General features: G+C 37.9%; 1 protein-coding gene across 3 annotated transcripts in view; it reads right to left on the bottom strand.

The window, feature by feature from the left end:
• Positions 1 to 22716, bottom strand: part of grik4 (glutamate ionotropic receptor kainate type subunit 4) — a 382616-nt gene that overhangs the window by 143562 nt on the left and 216338 nt on the right. For all 3 annotated transcript variants that reach the window (XM_023961354.1, XM_023961355.1, XM_023961356.1), the window contains exons 4-5: positions 21958 to 22122; positions 14605 to 14702 (exon numbers count right to left, since the gene is read on the bottom strand). In XM_023961354.1, the coding sequence (XP_023817122.1) occupies positions 14605 to 14702; positions 21958 to 22122 (263 nt within the window). The remainder of the gene's footprint in view (positions 1 to 14604; positions 14703 to 21957; positions 22123 to 22716) is intronic.

Raw genomic sequence — 22716 nt, 5'->3', positions numbered from 1 at the left:
GAAAAAAGAAGGTTAAAAACCTAAACGATGTTGGTTAAAAAACTAGACTGAGCAATAACAAAAAGGATGTTTGGTTTTTTGCATGGTAATTAATGCTACTCAAAATCATGCATAAAGGGAAAAAAATTGCGAAACCTTTTAATCATACTGTATTACTAAGGCCTTACTCACAACTACCCTCTCGGGTGATTATGGGATGTCTGCGAGGGAATAATGAGCAAACCAGTACAGGGCACTTCAAGTGGCCTACACGAAAAGTCAAAGTTGTAGACGGCTCATTGAGTCTGTAGCTCAAAATTGTTTATTTGCATTTCTTTCTACAAGCAAGCTGTGGGCGACAGGTTTTAGCGAACACTTAAACAACAGGTAAGGGTAAAGAAGGTGAGATTCAGGCATGTCCTGCCGATTTACCAAATCCTGCACACTTTCTCGCAAAGAGACACTGAGTTGTACTTTCTTGTGCAGCCCAGCTGTAGATTGTCCAACCCTGTCACCCTTTTTTTCAGGCCTGCAAATGACGCGTCAGCTGCTGGCCGTGTCTGTTCAGCCTGACTTGGAAGTGTGCTCTTGTCCGTTTGTATATGTATGTGAGTGTGTCTGCTGCAATATGACAGAGAGGCTGGCAGGCCTTCAGACAGAGGTTTGACAGGCGTTTAATGAGAAAGCTCTCACAGGACACAGGCTTTGCACACACATCTCACACAAAGTGGGCAGAGGAAAATGAACAATCTTTTCTCCGCCTGCAAAAATACCTTAACGCAATTATGACGGCCTTCAAAATATTTACCTTAATTACCCTGAGCCTGCACTCTGAACTGCTTCGATTAAATACCAGACATAAAAAAAAAGAATTGAAAGCGCCCTGTACATTCCAACTACCTCCTAAGCGCCGTTTCCTTCTGAATTATAATTTGTAATTTCAGAAAGGTGGTTTACATCTGACAGAGCATTAGCGAGGAGGCCCAAAACTCATTTCCCTCTGTCCAGTTCAGCAAGCATGAGGATGCCCTGTGTGTTGAGCGGACAAAAACTAAAGTCATGCTGCTACCTGACCACTGGGATTGGAACAGGAGGCGGATGAGAAACGAAGGAAGGGGCAAAAGGGTTTATTTGGTGGTAACATGTGGAGAACAAGTGTAATCAGCCACCACATCTGCCGGCTTGGACACAGAGTGCAGAACCACGCGTTTTTTAATAACAAATAAGTGAATTTTACAGGTCTTGGAACGCTATGTAGCACAGCTGTAGAAACGGTTGTATTTGCTCTGATCATCTGTAGTGTTGAAGTGACTTGTTTACTTTGTTGCACACTGACCTGGCCATCAATTAGCACATAACACATGCCTGACAGCAGCTGTCCTGAGCCGATGTGTCCTTGAAAACACAGATTTCTCCTCCAAGAGGATGGCAGCTGCTCTTTCTGTGAATTGAATTCAAGGCTTTGCGAAAGCCGGGGGACTACTAGTCTATTCACAATCAAACAAATGTATATATATGAATAATTAAAGTGTATATAATGAGTTGTAGAAAATGAGCCAAAAGCAGATTATAGCAAAGTCTGAGGTCTGGATTGAAGCAGCCTTTTGCAAGCCAGGGAATTATGTTGGCCACTGAGCTTTACAGAACAGATGCTGTTGGAGACGTTGTCCATCAGTCAGCAAGTGGAATGAATGCCAAGACTGAGATACCAGAGTGGAGCTGGCTGAGGTTGTGTTGCAGGGTGTCGTCGAATGGAGGAGCACAGGTGGTAGTCTATGACGCCAACCTGATCCCCTTTTGAACCAAGAGGTTTATGGAGGATCGGACAGACCAGCTGTTGGCATTTAGAAAAGGCAAATAAAAATCTCAGGAGAAAAAAAAAAGAGATGAGATGCTGAAGATAAGTGAGGCAGAGCGTCAGTGCCGACCTATCAACAATCTCACCCCCAACTGCCTGCTCGTCCTGCTCTCAGCCCCTACAGCAAGATCTCTATTTGTGCTCGTAATGAGCTTGCATCAGGTCCCTGCGGTCAGAGCAGAGGCAGACCAGTGATAAAGATGAAGTGGGTTGTGCATCCCATGATGCCTTTTAGGAGACTGGAACATTGACCATGAGATCTCTATCTTATTGATCAGCCAGTTCAGGAAAAAAAGTTCCTTTACTCCAGAGAAGCCTGTTCCTGACTGCACTGCTCAACGCTGGAGAACTACTCTTTGTAAAAAATAAAATAAAATAAAAAGTAAATGTTTTAGGACATTGTTAGGATCTGAGTTTTTATTATGAGCAGTTAGTATCAAACAGAATGAATGTGCCAAGCATGCTAAACAAACCTGCTGGAATCCTTAGCAGTTATTTAGAACTTAATGCAGTCAACCTGTGTTAATTACAAGGACGAAAAGAAAAAAATTGTAGTACTCATAATTTCCCCCAAACGGATTGTTATCGGAGAAAAAATGTGTCGTCTTGGATCAAACAGTGGGATAAATCTATTTCTGGAACTTCATCCAGTAAAAATCTTTTTTCCCCCTACAAATGAAAAAAAAAAAGATGCCTAAAGCTTTTAAAACTTTAAAATGCTTATGAAGAGGATTACACTTGATTATTTTAAACCACTTGAGATGACGTGGTTACTTATTTTTCCCCCTTGCCTTTTACTCTAATCAAGTGGATTTCTTACAGAACGTTTAACATTTATGTTTTTTTTTTCTTTGTCCTACACATTAGAAATAACCATATTGTTAACACAAAGTCTACAACGTATTCAAATCTAACTTGTTTTCTTGTTTTTTTTCTGAAATTTAAGACTTTTTTTTTCTTTGTCTCTAAATCTAAACCTTATCTATTTTTATCCCTTGGTTATAATTTTACCTTCTCGTGAGTCAATATTTGATAACTACTTACGTCGCCTGAGGTGTTATTATTTTAAAGTAACACTCTTACTTGAGTCCAACTTTTTGAAACTCTGTCTCCCCTCATTAGTAACAGAGTTGGGTTTTCCTTTTTTTTTCAAACCCTAGAAAACTGTCAGGGCTTACAATTAGAAAAACAAAGTGACAGAGATTTGCAGCAGATTCCTCTGCTCTAACACTCTGATCAGTTTAAATCCATGTTGCTTTCTGCTCACCTGGGACTCGCTCTGTTTTTCCTTGCAGTCATCTCTGCGATTAGATGAAAAGACAGCACTACGAGTGGTAAACGTTCATGTGCTCTAACTGGTTGTGCTATTTTGGTCTCAACAAGATCAAGAATATTTTTAGAAAAAAGATTAGCGAAGGTTAAAAGAGGTGAGAGCGGCAATATTCTAATTATGACAAGTGAGAGACAAAAGAAGCACCTTTGTCTGTTGGCAGGCAGACTAAACAGAGGGATCCTGTGTGAGCAGGTTTAAACAGAAGGTTTCAAATCCTCTGATCTAATCTGCAAACAGATGTGCATAACTCTGTGCTATCAGCATGAAAGCCTCAAATTATTTTCTTGTGATCAATTTTTCATATTTTGAATGAAATTATCACTTCATTTTTGCATCAATCTTGTCACTTTGTGCCTTAAGTTGCTGTGATTTATGCTAAACAAACGGCTTGTGGGGAAAATTTTCTGCATCACGCTTTGCATCATTTTGATAAAATATGAATTATGACAAGAAATCTGTGTTTCATTTACTGCAAAATGCGCTGCGAAATGCATCAGGTCAAAAGCTCCTGTAATTATGCTTTATTCTTTTAGTGAAACTGTGTACAATACATCCAAACAGGGATGTTATCACAAACAGTCCAGTTTTTATCTGCCGGACAGGTTCAGTATTTAGCATGAAACATCACTTAAAGACAAAGGAAATCAAATTTTTTTCATGTGTGATGACACATATAATAGAGAATTTATTTGTGGGCTTGGCAGCACTAAATTTCATGATCTGATCGGACCTCCTTTTGTGTTAAATTTGAGAAAGTCTGTTGTTACTTAACAGCTTCTGTTGGTTTGCAAACAAAGTGGATCACACAAACCAGGTCCTTCCAACATTTCCTTCATTTCTGAACTGGACCTAAATATTAACCTTCATCACATGTTAATGCAGAAACCTAGTTTTGCCACTGCAATCAGAAGTGGAGGTTTAGATGACCAACATGCAGAATACTTGCTAAAGGATTACAAATACAAAATAAAGTTAAAAAGATCTGAAACAAAAAAATGGAAAATTATATAGAATAGGACTCAGACAGTTACAATTAAAACTTGAAAAACATGAGAAAAATAAAATGGGGGTAACACAATGAGCCTGTTAACAGAACTTGCCCTAAACACAAAACCATGCATATAGCTTCTAAAGCACAAAAAAAAACCAAGCTTTAAAGGAACCAATTTGCTCAATACTTGTTAGTTTAGATCATAGATGTTCTGACATTATTCTTTAGAAACTCCTAGAAAAAAAATTCTCTGCAGAATATCATGACATGTTCAGACAGCTGGAGACATAAAAAAGGGCCATGATTCTGCTGCCACCATGCATTAAATCTAGAAGAACAAGTGGACAGGTCCTGAGTTTGAAAAAGTCCCCCTAAAGAACCACAATCTCTGGATGGAGTAAACAATAAATTACCTTTTTGAGGTTTATAAGGACTTTTTTCTGAGAAATTTTACTGTCTTTAATACCATTTTATGCCCTTTAGAAAAAAAATAAACCTAAAGGCACATCATCATATTAGAAAAAGACTGAAGATTTTGTTACACAACTTTGGAAAAGAAAAAGCAAGACTGAGGGGTTTACAGACTTTGATCGTTTAATAGAAATGTGTTTGGGTTATTTTCTTTTTTCAAAAACAAACACTATTATAATAATTTTGTGTAATTTTTAAACGAAAATCATCCCTTTGCATAACGTTAGTGAAACTGATAACAATTAGCATCATCTTTGCAAAATTCCTCCAATCCCAGAAAAGAAGGAACAACAAATTTCCAAGTGATATTCTGGTAAATCCAATGCCATAAAAGCTTTAAGTACACAAATTCTGTATCCCGATAGATAATATCTAAAGTCTACTAAAGGGGACAACAGCTATTTAAGTGCAGTATATAGTGACTGCTCATTAAGTAGCACTAAAGATTTACACTCTAATTTGAAGGAAATAGAAAAGCTCTTTAGGAGTCCAGTGAGGGAAATAAATGTGAGAACTATGATGCCGCCCCAGTTTTGAACTAAGCCGAGCACCTGCCGCTAAACCATTTTGACTTCCACTTCTGAGTCTAAAATGTAATGTGTAAAATTCACCCACACATATACACAAACACACAACTGCGAATAGCGACCAAATCTTAATGGAAATCTTTGCTGGGTTTCTTCCTGTGTTTCCATGCATGAGTGTGGTTAACTCTTAAGCTCACAAAGGTGAACGTGTCTCATTTTAAATGTAAATGAATTCAAGAGAAGGTGCAAAAAACTGTGAAAACGTTTGAAAAAGACAATAAAATTAAACATATAACTAAAATAATTACTTAAATTCAGTTCCAGTATTATCACTACGTAGCTCTGAGCAAACTGCAGCTTCAGTTTTTCACTCCACACTATGTACACTTGTCTGACGTGGCTCCTCTGCCGGGCACGCTGCATCGCAGAAAACACAGATCTGCTCCTCCATCAAACTGAAGGTTGAGGCTGAAACAACCTCTGGCAATAGCTATGGAATCTCAGGTCTTCTGGGATGTTCGCATTTATATTGCAGGAGTTGTAATGTGGCTGCCAAAACAACATCAGCTGCAGTAAATGAAAAAAACAAAACAACTTAATAAATGGTAGTTTTAAAAGCACGTTACTCAGAGAGGTTGCGGGATCGGGCAGCATAAGACTAAGCAAAACGGCACTAATGTGAATCCTAACCTACAGATTTATTGTAAAATCAATATGGAGGAATTAGGGAGAGGCGAAGAAAGAGGAGCAACTGACATCAGAGAACTACCTCCCCCACTGTTACTATTGCTTTTCTTAAGAGCCAGGGAGCTACTTATTTGTAGCTGATATCAGCGGGAGAGTTAGGAGGAAGGAATATGGGAGAAAATGGGAAGTTGGAGGGATTTAAAATAAAAAGAGGAAAAGAGTAATAGGAAATAGGCCAGAAAAAAAAAAGAAATAAGAAGGAACAAATTAAATTTAAGAGAATGGCGACAGACACAGCTCTGTGTCTGTTAATGTAAAATAGAAGACAGATTAGTGAATAATCAACGTCAAGACTTTCATTATCTGATTTATGAAATTGAAAGCAGTTGACCTTTTACAGAATCCAAACTCTAAACAATCAAGAAACAAGGCTGATATCACTGCTTGGAGATAATAAGTAAGCTGTCTTCATGAAAAGTAGCAGACAAATTCCTATGAAGACTGAAATGTCATTAAATAAAAAAGATTAATGTGTTGTGTATGAGAAAAATAGATGCCATCCTGTTCATGCAGAAAATGGGATTTTGGATTCCCAGACTCGCCGCCAAGAGATTCTTGTTGGAACGTTCTGTTTGTTTTTGAAGGCAGCTCAGGAAAAGTTGAGGCAATTAAAAACTTAGGAGAAAGCATTAAAGAAAACCTAAAATGTGTTGGTGATTTTCACCAATCTGACAAGGGATTCTGCTGTGACAGGTGCTGTTCATATATAAATAACATTCATTGTTGTTGTTCACCTTTCAGCATATCCCATCACAGCGAATCAGCTTTCACTGATTCACAAAATTGGGTCTGGCAGAGATATTTACACCAAAAGTCTTTTCTGACACAACCCTCTATTTATCCGGGCAAGGGACTGGCACAGGGAAACTCAGGCTAGGGCCCCCTTGTGGCTATATAGTTAGGCAGTAATGTGAACGGTCATGTCTAAAGACCCTCATTGGATGAAGATCATTCCAGTCCCCCCTGGGAAACAAACCTTAGTTTCCCATGTGCCAGTTCAACGGCTGAGCCATCCAGCCCTTATTTAAATTACAGTGATTAATCAGTCAACTAATACATACATACACACATTTACTGTGAGTGTGTATATATATATATATATATATATATATATATATATATATATACATATTTTTTTATATTTTTTTGTTTTTTTTATAAAGGTGAATTCAATAATGATTTTTGCACTTGTAGAACTTGGCAACATAAGAATAAGGGATGTGGTCTGCTGGTTTTGCTGTGAGCCATTGCAGTGGAGTATCTTAAGGAGGACTTCAGGGGGAAGAAAGAGTGTTCGAGCAATCTCTGGGCAGCAAGGATTTGCTGGGTTAACTTGTCCACACTTCATGTGACAAAAAGCTGTTCCAGACTTTAGTGTGGTGCAAACACACCCATTTTTAATCGCTCAGGACACACACTTGCACACACTGCTGGGTCAGAATCTGAAAGTGGGACTGCTAATCACTGAATAGACACTAATGTGGCACCCTAAGGTTTGAATGAGTAAACTACTTCACAATTATGATACAACTGAATCAACGGAGCTGCAAAATATTTTTTTTCTCTGGGAAATCTCCAGTTATCATCTGCTGTGATAATGTTTTAAGATTTCCTCCCAAAAATATTCACAAGCAATCAGCTGTGGCGGCTGGGGTTTTCTCTCATGGTGTCAGCAGTCGTTCCTCTCTGGCTGTGTGCAGTAATCCCACTTCATTTCCTCCTAATAAAGCAATCATAGCAAATATGCCCGACTCCCAAAGTGTTTTGGAAGCAGAGTTAGATTAATAAATAGGGAGAAAAATATTTGTTTTAAAGACCTGGAATTAGTTTTTAGCAGCACTTTCGCTGGTGTAGTGATGAAAAAGCGCAACCAATCCATATTTTAGTATCCCCACTTAGATTAAATTACATTTTCAAATAAAATTGACACTATTAAAACATTGTTTAGTTTTACTGACCTTTTTTGGCCATTTTCATTTACACAGGAGGAATATTTCCTTTCTGTGGAGCTTGAGCGTTTCCAGCGACCCCTAACCTTCATCTAGTCTGCTTTCTTATTTGTTTGCAGACTTCGGAAACACCATCCCCAAATGCAGCTGTGCAATCTGTCTGTACCCCTACAAGCTGATGGTTTTATTCAACCAAACCAATCTCCAGAAATCAGATATTATATTAATATTCATGAATATTTGACACATGTGAAGTCTACTTGGGGATGCTGAACACTCCATCCTTTGGGAGGGATGAAAGAAAATGAGATAACGTGAAAGTGTGATCATCAACACTGGAAACATTTCATTTGATATCTTCCAACAAGAGAGTCTCAGGACGCGATAAGGAATGTTAATAGCTTGAGATTCAGAGTTTCAAGATTCGGAGATCCAACATCTAAACCAGGCAACATACGAGAAGCACCAGGAGCCATTTATCCAAAGCCCAAACTAATGCTTCCTATTAGAGGATATTAGAATGCCCTTGTCTGAAATCTAGAGTCCGAGGTTTGCTCACCGCAGTGTGTGAGATGGATTCAGCCTACTGAACACACTCAGCCCTTTCACTGCATTGGCAGAGATTTCTATTAGTCCCTATTAGTGTGAAACCCAGATGGACTCGGTCCCTGTCTGTCTCCTCAGTGGAAATGGCCTCAGCAGCAGCAAGCAGCAGCAGCAGAGCCCAGACAGTGATTTATAGAGACCAGAAAATGATGTGCTGATCACCTAGTGGGGTCTGTCAGCTGCAATATTGCTGCTGCTGTCTCAGGCAACGAGGCGTTGTGATGCCGGCATCTGTGGCCTTTTTCGCTCACAGTGAGAGATTAGGAGGTCAGATTCAGGTATGCACAGCAGTGGGTAATGACACACAGATGCACTCGTTCTCTTCAGAGGCTGCATTCAAGGTGACATGTTTTCACAATTAATAAAGAAAGAATTAGTCACTTGTGGAAACCAGTTATGGATCTGGTAACTGCTTCCTGTTAGGCATTCTCTGAACTTTCAGTGTTTATTTGAAGACACGCTCTGTATGAATTAGAATGTATTGTAGGCTTCATTAGGCATGAGGATTCTGTCTGAACATCTTTGAAGTCCTGGACGTCATGACTTTCATGCAGACGAAAAAAAATTATTTAACCCTTTAACACCGGAGCTTTGGCTCCAGTGTTGACATTCTTTTATTACCCTATCTCTTCAACTGATGACGCAATTAAAGCAATTCCAGTGGATTCTGCAGTAAAAAAATTACGCTTTGAGCTGATATGCAGCACTTTACAGTAGTAAAGGGCTTGCACCATCAAGCTACATCAGTGAAGTCTTTAGTAGAGAAAAAGGATATTATGTAGCTCTTTACATTAGTACTATGTTGTACATCAGCATAAAGCTGGAATAAAAGCCGTATTTTTCCACATCAGAATCAGCTGATTCACGTGGATCATGTAAACGGTTGAAGAATGACAGTACGTCAAAGAGCGTTTGTTTTTTAGGTGTTGCCGGCAACATTTTCCGTGTCATGCTGCGTTGATACAGAACGTGATTCGTGTGTCCAGTTTGCATTACCGGCACAAGTTTTGAGCCTCATTGCTACATGGAAGCATTAACTGTCTATTTTATTTACAATGCATGACAGAAAACAGATGATCAGTAAGTGCGTCTCTAAGTCTGGGTTGATGACATTATTCAAAGATTCTTCCAGTACGGTTCACCATCTACTGCAGGAGCTGCATCTGAATGACGGCTGCTTTCAGCTGTACCTTTATGTCTTTGTGACCCAGTCTACTGACTAGTTCTCTTGAATTAGTCCAAGGAGAGAAAAAATAAATATTAGATTAAAGAGGCCCTTTTTAGTATTGTCAAAATAGAAAAAAAATATATCACAAAGATCAGAAGGAGAACGATTAGATTTTCCTCCATTTTAGTTTTAGACACAACGCACTGATTGCATCAACAACGGGTCAACCCCGAGCCCCTGAATGGTTGATGCAACGGGTCTTCTATGCCAATGTTCAGATATTTGAACTCTTGACGTGCCGCAATGCGCAAATTAATTCGTAACGGCCAAAACACACCGATGTGAGAGCAATGTGCCATACCCTACACTCAAATTATCCTGCAGGACCTCTAATCGCTTCTGTACATTGATTTAACATTGAAAATGGACACTCATGATGCGTGAATCACTTTTCAGTGGACGCACCTTAAAAGGGTTAAACAGAGAGGCTTCTTCTCTCATTGCACAATAATGGGGTTTGTACTGCTGCTTCTCTCATCCTGAACGGTCCACAGAGGTGTGCTGCAGATCATTTGCAAGCCTGGCATAGAACGCAGCTTTACGTTATTTCCCAAATGGGTTGTTGGTTTGTCTGTTGTGCTATTGGATGAGCTAGTTTTTTAGAACAAGAAATGTGTTGCTCATCTCATAAACGACGATTTTGTCATTTATAGCTGCATCGAGTTGATCCCACTTAGCAGGTGGACCGGCTGTGTGAAATTTTGCATCATGCTAAACCTTCAGCGATTTCTCTTATGATCCAAGATAGACTGGAATTTTACAGGTCCGCCGTGATCGGCAAACAGTTTCACTGAATAATTACTGCTGTGGTGCCAAGGTTATAATGTTTTATTGTTAACACCAGTCAAATAAATCAGCATGCTTGATAGCATCTGTTTTTGAAAAGCAAAACTATATTTCAAAGGCTTGTCTTTCATCTTTAGTGATAATCAATGCAATGTTTCTGCCTGCAAAATTGTTTCATCTTTACTGCGATTACTTTCTGTTATAGGATTTGCGGCACCCTAAAAGTTCTGTGGATACAATGATGTGATCACACTGCAACATTAGTAAGCATATTTAATAATAATATAATATTTTGCTGGTGGAGATCATCATTCATGTTGCCCTATTAGGGTAATCGGGACTAGAACAGGCCCATCTCGTATTGCTCAAAAAGCAGGCAAAAGTACACTAAACTCCAACAATCAGCAGCCTCAAATGACGGACCTAATCATTGTCTACATGTGATGTCAAATTCAAATCTACACTCACCTGAGTTTGAATGAAAAATTTGCTGCTCTATAAATTGAAACCATTGATGGTTTATGAGAATGGGACTGAGTGACCCCTCCCACCTCACATTACAAAAAGGAAGTACCTGCTGGTTCCAAGAAGCCAAAATCCCGTAGACTTCTATTGAGAGCTATTGGTCAGTCATTCTATTTATCAGAATAACCATTCTTAAACTAACACCTTTTTTAAAAAGTTCTTACCAATCCTCATTTCTTTTTCATGATTTTTTTCTTTAGTGCAAATTCTTCAAGTTATGAACTGGTCAATTGGCTGCCTCTATAAAAGACTGTGGTGCTTGTTGGCCTCCACAAAGAACGTTTGAATTGTTTGATTGACAGATTCTTCCGAGTGTGGACTTCAAACAAGCACACTCTTGAGTTTAAAGAGTGATTGCCATAGAAACGATGACTCAGACCAATTCAGACCAGTCATTGCTTACTGACATCATCTGACTCCGACATGGCAGTATGCGTATTGCGAAAAAAAGAATCGACATAATTTTGTTGGACCTGGAAGTAAGTAATTTTCTATGAATGACATCACACTCACTTCACTTTTCATACAGTCAAAGGTTGAAGCAGGATTTCAACTTATTAGACAGTACTTTTTAAATGACATTGGTAGACTTTTAATTATTAAATTAAGCACTTTTACTGAACTTTAAGTTTGAAGCAGTTACTGGCCAGATTTGGTCTGCTGATTTAAAGTGGATCAGATCTGAGTGAGACTGAATTGAATTGAACATGAGTTTGAACCAACATCAAATTCAACTGAATTTGGAAAAAAAAAAATAGCTCAGTTTTTGAGCAAGCATACCTTGAGTTTTGAGCTATGACTTCGAAGTAAATATTAGAGATAGGTTTGAAGTACGTTTAATTGACTTGGATTGCCTTTGAAAAGGAACAGATGGGATTTGATAGGATAGAATGATATAAATAAAAACTGACCACATTTATAAAATTACAACTATAAAAATGAGTTTGTCACAACAGCTAAAAAGCCTTTAGAGTTTTTTTTGTTTTGTTTTTCAAAAAATGGATAAAATGTAATTTTAAAAATGTTAAACTAGGTAAAAAGGTGTACTAGAGGTTCACCATCTTTGCATTTGGTGCACCACCAACAGAAAAAGGCTATTTCTACAACAACTTGGCTTACATCGAAATGTGAAAAACAATGAGAATTGTAACAAGAATAAACCCAGACATGTGCAAAGGGGACAATAATATTTTAGTATGAGAGGCTTTTGCTACCTGCCCCTAAAATAGCAATAAGTACAGGACAATAGACTGCCCCCCCACCTCTAAAATAACACCTACTGGAAATATACTGTTACATACAAGGATATCTAAATACAGTATGATGTTCCAGACTATAAGATGGATGAGTTCTTAAATTATTTTTCCATCAGACACTGGTTTGTTTTTGTTAAACGTACCGACATGTTTCGGTGGAATACCTTCAGCCTTCGTCAGGGTCGTCATCAGGTGGTAGTGTGTTAAAAACAGATGATTTTTAAAAACGTCACAAACTACCTGATGATAACCCTGACGAAGGCGAAAGGTATTCCACAGAAACATGTCGGTAGGTTTAAAAAAACAAACCAATGTTTGATAGAAAAATAATTTAAGTACTCAGCATGCATTTATAGACACAATGAACTTTATTGAATCATATAAGATAGATGCTGTATTCAAGACAACCAGCTCAGTGAAGAACTCTTTTCACGTGTCACATAGCATGTTTGTTCTCGTCATTTTGCTTGGGTCACAATAACTGTTCATAGCCCCAATACTGAATACAGCTCTCAATTCAGCCTATTGAAAATCACCACTTAATCAAGTGTTACACAAGAAAAAAACACAAAGATTAACTCACTACGACATCGTATGATCTTATAATCCCTCCGCTTTCTGCCACAAAAGCCTAAGATTGGCTCAGCTTCCAAGTATTTTGTCAATGCAGATAATTACTCTATCCTGTCACAATAAGAAGGAATATATAAGGATGAAATCTAACACATCATTCCCTCGTCTGGATTGGATTAATAGACTAACAACTCAAAAATGTGAAATCCCCTGTGACTGGCTCGTTAATATGCATACAGTAGTTATCTCAGTCAGTGTTTCAAAGCAGTTGCTCCCACAAGTCGTCTCCACCAGAGGTTTTTATCAGCAGGGAGTCGCGGTCTGTCTTTGGTGGTGGCAGAGTGATGTCTCATTAGAACAACCGGCTGTACTGTGGCAGAGGACATTAGAGAGACTCAGATGGATATGGGATGTCTGCTAGTGTTGCAATCATTCTGATCAGATTTGTGAAGGCAAAAGGGCGGCCTTAATAGGCCAAAAATAAATATGAAAAGTGGCGTGCAACATGGCGCTGGTGAGAACTGAAAGACTGGTAAAGAAGACGCCAACTAACATTTTTAAAAATGCATGTTTGATAACCGAGTATTGGTTTAAAATGTTTCTGAAAGTGAATGGGTTTATACTGATTATGAAGAAAAAAAAGTGATTCATTTGGGATTGAATCAAGAATGAAGGCAAAGCTTCCACTATAGTGACTCCAGTTGTTTCCTATTCTGTTTGTAAGAAAGTGCCACCTCAGCAGAGGTGATGTTTTCATTACTGCCTGCTTGTCGGGAGGATCATTGAATAACTAGGAAGCTGAATCACACAATGGGTGGTTTTGATTGCAGATGCGCACATCAAAGCAAAAATGGAAAATTGGCTTTGGCACAGATCTGCCCTCTCCAAACGGTACTGTAGTTAATTATTCATTTAAAGCCAGTTCATAGTCTTGTACAGCTCAGAAGCACTCGGGCTCCTACGAGCTGAAGACAAGATACACAATTTCCCAGAAAATTAGAAACCTATTCGGCATCAGTCGAAAAAAGATTTGCTGGAGTGTAGTTTAGTGGCCACACAAAGTCTGGAAGCAATTTTATTTTTCAGTTTTATGATCAGTAAATGAAATGAGATCCAAAAACAGGAAACCGTTTGCTTGGAAATCAGAAATGAATAAACAAACATATTTTTTATTTATTTCAAAATCAATATATATATATATATATATATATATATATATATATATTTTTTTTTATTTCAAAAATATGTAAAGTAAAAAGAAGAAAAAAGAACTAAAGAACTATTACATGCTATTATTTATGTTTTGAGTTTTTTATGCATTTTCTTTTTCTTAAAAACCTTCATCCCCTTATTTTTTTTTTCAAAATAATAATTTTTAAAAAATGACTGTTTTAAACAGTTTAAAGACTCCCTCCCATGAAAACCGTGGTTTTACCATGTTCTTGTTGCATTTTTCTGAATATGGAGGACATATTTATTTATTTTTACATAATTAAAAATCAGTCTTAAATTCGCTTTTCTGAATATTTCTCAATCACTGTTAATCAGGAGCAGAAGAAAAAAATGCCAGACAGAGAGCACTCAGCAACAGGGAGGGGAAAGGGGAATATCTTATAGGACAAAACAGGTTTTTTATTTTCCCTAAAAGCAGCAAAATCATAATTAAAAGACCACAGGGAAAACTTTGAAAATAGATCAAAAGATGATCGGAGTGGATCTGTAATTTGTAAGTGGGCTAACAAACACATGGAAGCCGGGAGGTTGCAGAAACTCACCTCCTTTTCTCCACATATATTGCTGATGATGGAGTTGGACGCTGGACTGGCAGACGGACCAAGAACTGCCACCACCCCTTTAGACATGATCTGGCACACTGAGAAGCAAACAGAGGGCGGAGAGGACAATAGAATGAGACTATGTGAGCCTGCCAAAAGTAGGCACAAAAACATTTCGAATAACTGTCTGTGGCCAGCTGTTAAACCGACAGAGTCCTCTTTAACTAGGAAAAGGAAGGTAGTGTGGTAGAAAATTAGTCAGAGGATTGATCAACTGCTTCAGAGCTTAACTAGTGGTAATTTAAGATTAATAGTAAGACACATTCAAACACAGGGGACACAATATGAGAAAAAGAGACAAAGTCACAGGATGACAGGCACTGAGAAAAGTCAGGAGACAGAAATAGAGATATCTTGAGGCTTAAAACTTCAAATCCGGCATTTGAAATATTTGCACATGAATAGGATAATATCCTCAAAAGTGACACACGTCTCTTCTTGTTTCTTGAGTTTGACATCTACAAGTACTGATTTTAGGGATTTAAAGTTGAAAACATATCTTTTGACAGTAGCATTTCAGTAGAATTGAGTAGTCTGACTTGTGTACACAAGCTTTCATCCTCCATGCAGAAAAAAAGTGAATGGCTCTTGTGGTGAGTTGATAATCCTTGACTTTAAAACACACACACAAATGTGTGAGGCAGAAAGAGTTACAGTTGTGGGCTGTTGTCTTGTGTGAGTGTACATGTCATTGCAAGTAAGTGTTGGTTACTGGAGCAAATACAGAGCATTAATCAGTCATGCGTGTGAAAAAGGCAAAGCAGAAGCATTTTCAGGCCTGTGCGGTGAAGAGGCGGCGAATCGAATGATTAATAAGTAATCCCCTAGTCACCCATGGGGCCTGTAGGACATGAATACACTACATCTTACAAGAACAACACCATGCAGAGGTCTGCTCACATGCACACTGCATTTACACACACAGCTGCACCTGTCTGCATATCTTCACTGAATTATTTACCTGACTGATCTGACTGCTGCTGGTCATGATGACACTTTCATTTGCTTACTTTCTACACTGTACAGCCTGTTAAATATATCCTGCAGGATTTCAAACAAAATGTTTAGTGCAACATTTAAGTTTTGGCTTCAGAACAAGTGTTGTTTTAAGATAACTTTTGGAGTTATATGGTACCGAGCACTTAAAGGAACATAGAAGTATAAAAAAAAATAAAACAATGTTCTTGTTTCTCATACGCACGAGAAAGTAAGTGGTTATTTGGGGACCAATGACTTTTATTTAGAGTCATTTACCTGAAAATGACATTATGTGAGAAGGTGGCGTTTTTAAAAGCATACTGACCAGGCTTGATAAAGGCTTTCTGAAATCCCTTTTTGTGTCAGTTGTAAAGGTTTTTTTTTTTTTTTTTTATGCCAGCCAGCATTTTTAATTAATGCATCCGAGCAGGAATTTTCTTTTTCTTTCTTTGCCATTGGCAAATCTTACTCTGTGATCCACTTACACAGGAGAAATAATCCACATGGACATTAATAAGAAAGTAAAATGCAGAATTTAATAAATAAAACCGATTCACTGAACATCAGACACACCATGCAGGAATTAACCCAGAAATAAAGAATCAGGAATGCAAGCATTAGTCGTGGAGGGAACATACATATTCAGGGGTGAATTGAAAACCTAATAAGTGAAATTATGAGTACCTTTACAATTAAAAAGGCATATGTACTTTTCATTATGTTTAATGAATGTCTGTTAACTCTGGTTGACTGGCCACACTCCTGCATCCACACGCCCAGACCGCCAGAGTTATCAGCTGAAGTTAATCTGTTGTTAATTAATATGAAGCAGCAATACTTGTAGCAGTATTGAGACTCAAGTATTTTTCTATTACCAGTTGAAATCAGCTTCACTGTCTGATAACCTGATCTTTAAATAGAAGTTTTTTTTTTGTTTTTTAAACCTGCAAGGTTCCAAGAAAATAAAAGTAAGACACTGGTCTTCACTTGATAATTTTATTTTACTGTTAGTGTTTGTTTTTCTAATGTCAAATTATATTAAAAAAATGCTTTCCACTTTATTTATCTTTAAGTGACAGTATGATGAGGAAATGAAACCTTTCTTTACTCAGGGATATTAAAAAACAGATATTAAAAGAATGAATATTTCTATTTTCTAAAAAACTTGTTTTTTTCTTTCTTAAAAAAAATTAAAAAGGTTAGCTAAAATGAAATTATCTAGTCTGATTTTTTTAATTACTTTTTACAAGTGCAATGGTTTCACTCGTTAGAAAGGTTAATTTTGAAAATAGTTACAATTTAGGGCATATTTACCCAACTTTTAAAATCAAGAAACATATGACATAAAACAAACAAAAAAAAAACTTAAAGAACTATTTTAGATCTATAATGGTCCTACATTGACACATTATTCCTAAGAACCTTACTAATTGTCTAACCCCAAAGGCATAGTTTTCGTGTAATTAAAGTTTTTCTTTTTTTTTTAACTGCAAGCTTGAATATTTATCTTATTTTCAGAGAGGTTATTTTTTCCAGTTTTTCTCTCAAGGATGAATAGAAAGTGTCAAATATCAAGGCGGTTTATTACATCTGCACACTGACATTTGCTGCAAATGCTATTAGAGGCCAAAAAGTGACTTAGACAGATTTGGAACAGGGGACCATCTGCCTTAATTTAGCAAAACAATAACTAATAGATCCTTCCATGGAAAAATGTCCATAATAAAAAATACTCTTTTAATCTGATGAATTAAGATTTATAAATTTCAACCAAAGTTACAACCAAAGGTGGCTGTAAGTTCCAGTTTCTGAATATCAACAATGCTAATACAATTTGATTTGCTAACTACATGGGCTCAGGCACAAAGTCGAAACCACTGGTCTGTGCTTCTTAAAACCACCTTAGATTGTGTAGATTGTAATAGAGAAGTGGACCTTTTTATTGTGTAGACACACTTTGCAATGTTCCTGCCACAAAAAAAACAAAACAAAAAATAACAACCACAAACCAGGTTATTGGTCACACAATCACAGATACAACTCATGTGCAATAAAGGCTCACAATCCAAAATTTAGCCTCAACCCAAACATACATCAAAAGCAGTTTTTTTTAAATTATCGATTTGTTTTAATTCAAGACCAGTTAAACAATCTTTTAATTTTTTTTCAGCCAATTTCACAGTTTTTTAAATGAATCTGGCCCTCTTGCTTTTCTTTTTAGTGTATTTTATGGAAAAATCAATCTCCTTAATTTTCATCGCAGCTGTTTTTATTGGTCATGTTCTAAAGATGAATTCTGTGTCGTATTGATGTTGAAAGCTTTTCATTGAAATGAAATAATCGAACCAGTAAACAGAGAGGTGTGAGGTAACCACTAAGGTGCAGTGATCTCGGGATGTGTCAAGTGTGTATGCAATAAAATACCAAAGGGTTATCTTCCTGGTGTCAAAGGTGTGACCTCAAGTGTTGCATTTATCACAGAAAACCACATAATGGGCCATTTAAATAGCCCTTTACTTCATTCTGATTGAATACAGTGAGGAGAGCTTTAGAGTGCACAGAAGTCTCTTTTATCTGCTGAGAAAAAAAAACTAATCAGATCAAATGTTTTTTTTTTATGAAAATGATCAAAGTTTTTGATCTTAAATAGTTTTTAAATGTGAAAATATTTTTGTCTTCCTTACATTCATTGTTGTAATTATAAATGAACGGATCATTCACTTAACATATATTTAAGGAGTTGGGGCAGGGTCTGGCCATATAGAAAGAATCAGCTCTTCCTGCAGGTTCTAGGCCCAAATGATCTCAGGTTCATACTCAAATAGCCGTAAGTCTCTGCAGGAGGCCTTTGAGCTGGCACAGAGAGAGGGGAAAGTATGCTATGGCCTGGACGGACAAGTGAGAGAGAAAAACAGAGGTCCAATGCACAGCCGGGTGTCCTTTGGAAAACCAGGCCTGCAGAACCACCCTAACAACCAGGGACAAAGCGGTGTCCTGACAGCATGCCCCAACTAGACCGGCAGCAATGCGATGCTGACGTAGAGGACAGAAATGACCTCTGAGAATCTTGTGACTTTTGGCTAAACCTGTGTTGGAAAATGCTGGTTTGCCAAGGAGATCTGAATAATCAATCCAGGAAGGCGGGGAGATCATTCCTGGAGTGGGCGGAGCACCGCATTGTTTGTTGTTTTTGTTCCTGTAACTTCAACATGATTTGAGTGAATTATATTGTATGTAAAAAAATGTTGTTTGTTACTTTTAAGTGTTAAACTTTTTCTGTTCATTTAAAGTATTTATGAGATTAATTGACTTTTAATGTTAGATAACTCCTCCCTCTTCAGGCATGTCAATGACGAGCCTCACATTAAATAAAACACCTCAGTGTGCCTCGTAGGGGAGAAGACTATTGGGAGGTCAGGTGCTGTTTGGTTCACTTTTCAATCTTTCTCAGTTGCACACAAGTGTTTTGTTTTTGCAATTTACTTCAAATCTCTAGTAAACTTGGACCAAGTTTCACACCTTTGTCCAGGTGCCTGATATCCATCAAGACATTCACTGGGCTTCTGAATGAGTTCAGGGCTGATATGGACACAGTCATAGTAGGGAGACATTAACTAATTGCCTGTTTTCCCCTTTTTGCCAATGTCTCATTTTTACCTAGAATGCCCTTTTGTGCACAGTCTATTCATTTCCTTCATCACTGCTCCTCTCTTCTTCCTTTCAAAGCTCCAGCTGCTGCTCCATCTGGGCCAGCTGATATTAAGAGCCCTTGCTATAACATGTATCACATCACACACGGGAACTATTGGCCATCATCGACACCTAATAGCTGCCTAAAGCGTGCTGCAATGACCCGAGCATCTTACCTTAGTACTTGCATATTAGAAAGCAGTGCAGACTTTGTGGGAAAGATGTTAGATCATCATCAAGAGCTGGAGAACATTTAATTTCTCCAGGATTCCTTGTGTACTTCTCCAATGTACATTGCATTGCTTGCACTGGTTTAAATACTGCTGATTGCACCTGTTTTCCATTGTGCATTCAGTCTCAGCTAATCACTTTCAAATCCTAAATTAAGAGGATTCTCTATTTATTTGTGTACACATGCCATTTTTTTCCTTCTTTTTTAGGAACTTTAGTAAATCACTCCCCATGTGTCATGAGCAGAAAGAAAATACATATTTTTAAGAATCAAATGGGAATCTTTATGTTCTAGCAAGGATTATTTTTTCCAGGTTAGTGCTCCTCTTGAATAATACGGTCACAAAAAATGTAGGAGTAGTAATTGTGTAGTTTGTTTTCATGACGTACAGTGTAAAAGAAGACCAAAAAGAAGAAGCGGGATTAAATTAAGTGCGCTGCGGCTTTTCTGCTCTAAAAGTGCCTCAAAAAGCTAAGAGTATGGTCACATTTACCGAGATGCCATCGTCCAGTGACCTAAATGCAAGTTTTTCAGAAAAATCGGCAAGAGGCCACGTGATGGAATTTGTCATCGGCAGACGGTAGTAGTATTATTACGTGGTGGCCACAGAGGTTTTAAGAAAAAATTAAAATTTTACAGTGAATAAAAAAACTTTTAAAAATTGGTCAGTGGCGATCCCGGCACATTTGGAGGACTTGACACATGCTGTTGACATGGGCAGGGAGCCCAGCGACGACCAGACCTCAATCTGGCAATCCTGGACACCATGGGCCCTGCATTTAAAAAGGGGGAAGGCACTTGTGATGCACAAAACTCATCATGGCGTTAATAGCACGATAGCAACTTAGAGACCTGCGTCTTGACGAATCACGTTTGATGCTGGGAAGAACACAAAATACAGAACGTTTTGTTTGCTGCACTACTCATCATAGAAAAGCAACACGCCCAAGAGAGGCGAAGAAGAAGTTGTTGGGTGAGGTCGTGGTTGTAACGTAGTGTTGCTCGGACAGCATATAGACAGTTTATTTACTCCCAGGTTACAGGCAGCCAGCGGCACTTAATATCGATGGCCACCTTTCGAAAACATTTACCCATCGTCCAATCCAACAATAGCTGCTGCTGGCCGGTGATCCTGTGGCTGCCCGATTTTGTAATGACATAATTCCTGCCTGACTGCTGCCGTCCATTATCCTGACCACGCCAATTATTTGTTTTCCTCTAATCAGGCGGCGGCAGCTAATCTTGAAGATTCTGCAGATGCGTCTCCATTTGCGGCGTGGCAGTTGTATATGCGACTATGGCTAACTCCATGATGCAGTACAATACTAATTAATATCTATATCACATATTTCTAAGCAAATGATCACAATTCCTCAATTTGATTAATGATTATGTTGCACTGTGTGATTAAAACATGCATTAATTAAGGTTAATAGTTGCCCCCATTATATTACGGTAAAGGGGAGTTCTTATGTTAGGAGTTCAAGAGTTTGCCCATAGAGTAAATTGCATTTTGTGATTTGCCCAATCATAACAGTTATGCCATCTGTATAACTATACAGAACTGTACCAGTGCTGGCACAATGTGATGTTTTTGAGATATATTGCTACAGAGCTAGGTTCTGTGTTTGGCCAGTACTAGTTTATTGTATGGGTTAATAGTACAGGGTTAGGCGAATGCATCAGTAGCTGATGGCGGCAGAAAAAGAGCAGTCAGTACGTGATAAGCAAGACTGCAGAGTATGTGACCAAATGCGCTCGTATGACTTTATTCTTGCATATTTTGGATCTTCTTCAAAAATTAAATATGTTGGAAGGAGAGCGAGTTGGCCGATCATTCTTAGTCGTGTAACAATTACACTTCTTTTTTTTAAGTGCAAATCTTTCAGTACTAACAAGACCAAATTTGCAGCCATGTCACACTGAATATTTCTTATGGGAAACATTTAATTAAAAGAAAAGATGTTTTTTTTTTCCACCTCAAAAAGCATTACTTCCATGAAAGTTCAAAATGTATTAGAAAGATAAAATTCAGCCTTGCTGATAAAAAAAACCTCTTTGACTCCAACAGGTATTAAAAAAAGATGGGGAAAAAAACTCCTCTCATGTTCTTGCACAATACCTGTCATTTCCTTTCATTTTGTCAACAATGCATTTCACAAGACAGTGAGAGAGAAGACATCAGTGAGGTTTGAAATGACAGGCCTACTTAATAAAAAACAATATGCCTTTTGCTGTTATGATTGCTGACTGGACTCAGCAGCACACCTTGATTTTTTTACTGTCTTTTTTTTGACACATACACATGCACTTTGATTCAAATGTATAACAAACATACAAGATCTCTGTTTTTCCTCGACAGTTAGTTGGCATTGTTTGTTTAAGTCACTTACTTGTTTCACCCATCTCATATTCACTGTCTCTCAGCAGTTCAAAGATGTCCACCTCCAGCTTGCCAGTGGTAGAGCGGTTACTGCTCTTGTTGATGTTTTCTTTGGCCAGAGTGATGGCCAAGCGTTCGCCTCTGCTGCACTCCATAGGATCATCAAGGATGGCAGCTGGGTAAAAGAAAAAGTAAAATATTGTATTTTGAAAGAGGTAATAAAAAAACAAGAGAGAAGCTGTATTTATCTCCAGTGCAAACTTTTAAAGATGCCACCAAATGAATGAGAGCCTGGATGAAATGTGTGGCTAGTCATCTGAGAACCCACAACCACTTTTTCCTAGTGCAATAAAAGGTTATTCTACTGAAAGCTGCTCCCTCGGCGCCTAGATTTATTGTGACCAATTCTTACGTGACATTTCTTGAATGCTGCTTGCCATTAATCTTGGCAGAGTATTTCCCTTAATAAATCTACATAATTTGGTAACTGCTTTTATTGGAGAGGGACTGGTGTTGGTCTAAAAGGCTGAGCATAAGAAGCAAATCTGGAATCTCAAAAGTTTGAAAATCCTGCAACTCCTCTAAGGTATTTCCATCAAAAAAAGGAAAAAAAATGTTTTTCATTATGCCTTGTTTACTGCAGCAAAACGACTCAAAACATCTGCTGGTTGTTTGGTTTTTAATAAAGGCACACATGAGACTCAGTCACTGCTGCAGCTTTTTAAAGATGTTACGCAGTGTAAATGTTGTACAAAATGAAATCAGTCTC

This window comes from Oryzias latipes, chromosome 13 (genome assembly GCF_002234675.1).
Source record: "Oryzias latipes chromosome 13, ASM223467v1".
Lineage (NCBI taxonomy): Eukaryota > Metazoa > Chordata > Actinopteri > Beloniformes > Adrianichthyidae > Oryzias > Oryzias latipes.
This window is presented reverse-complemented; position numbering and strand designations above follow the sequence as displayed.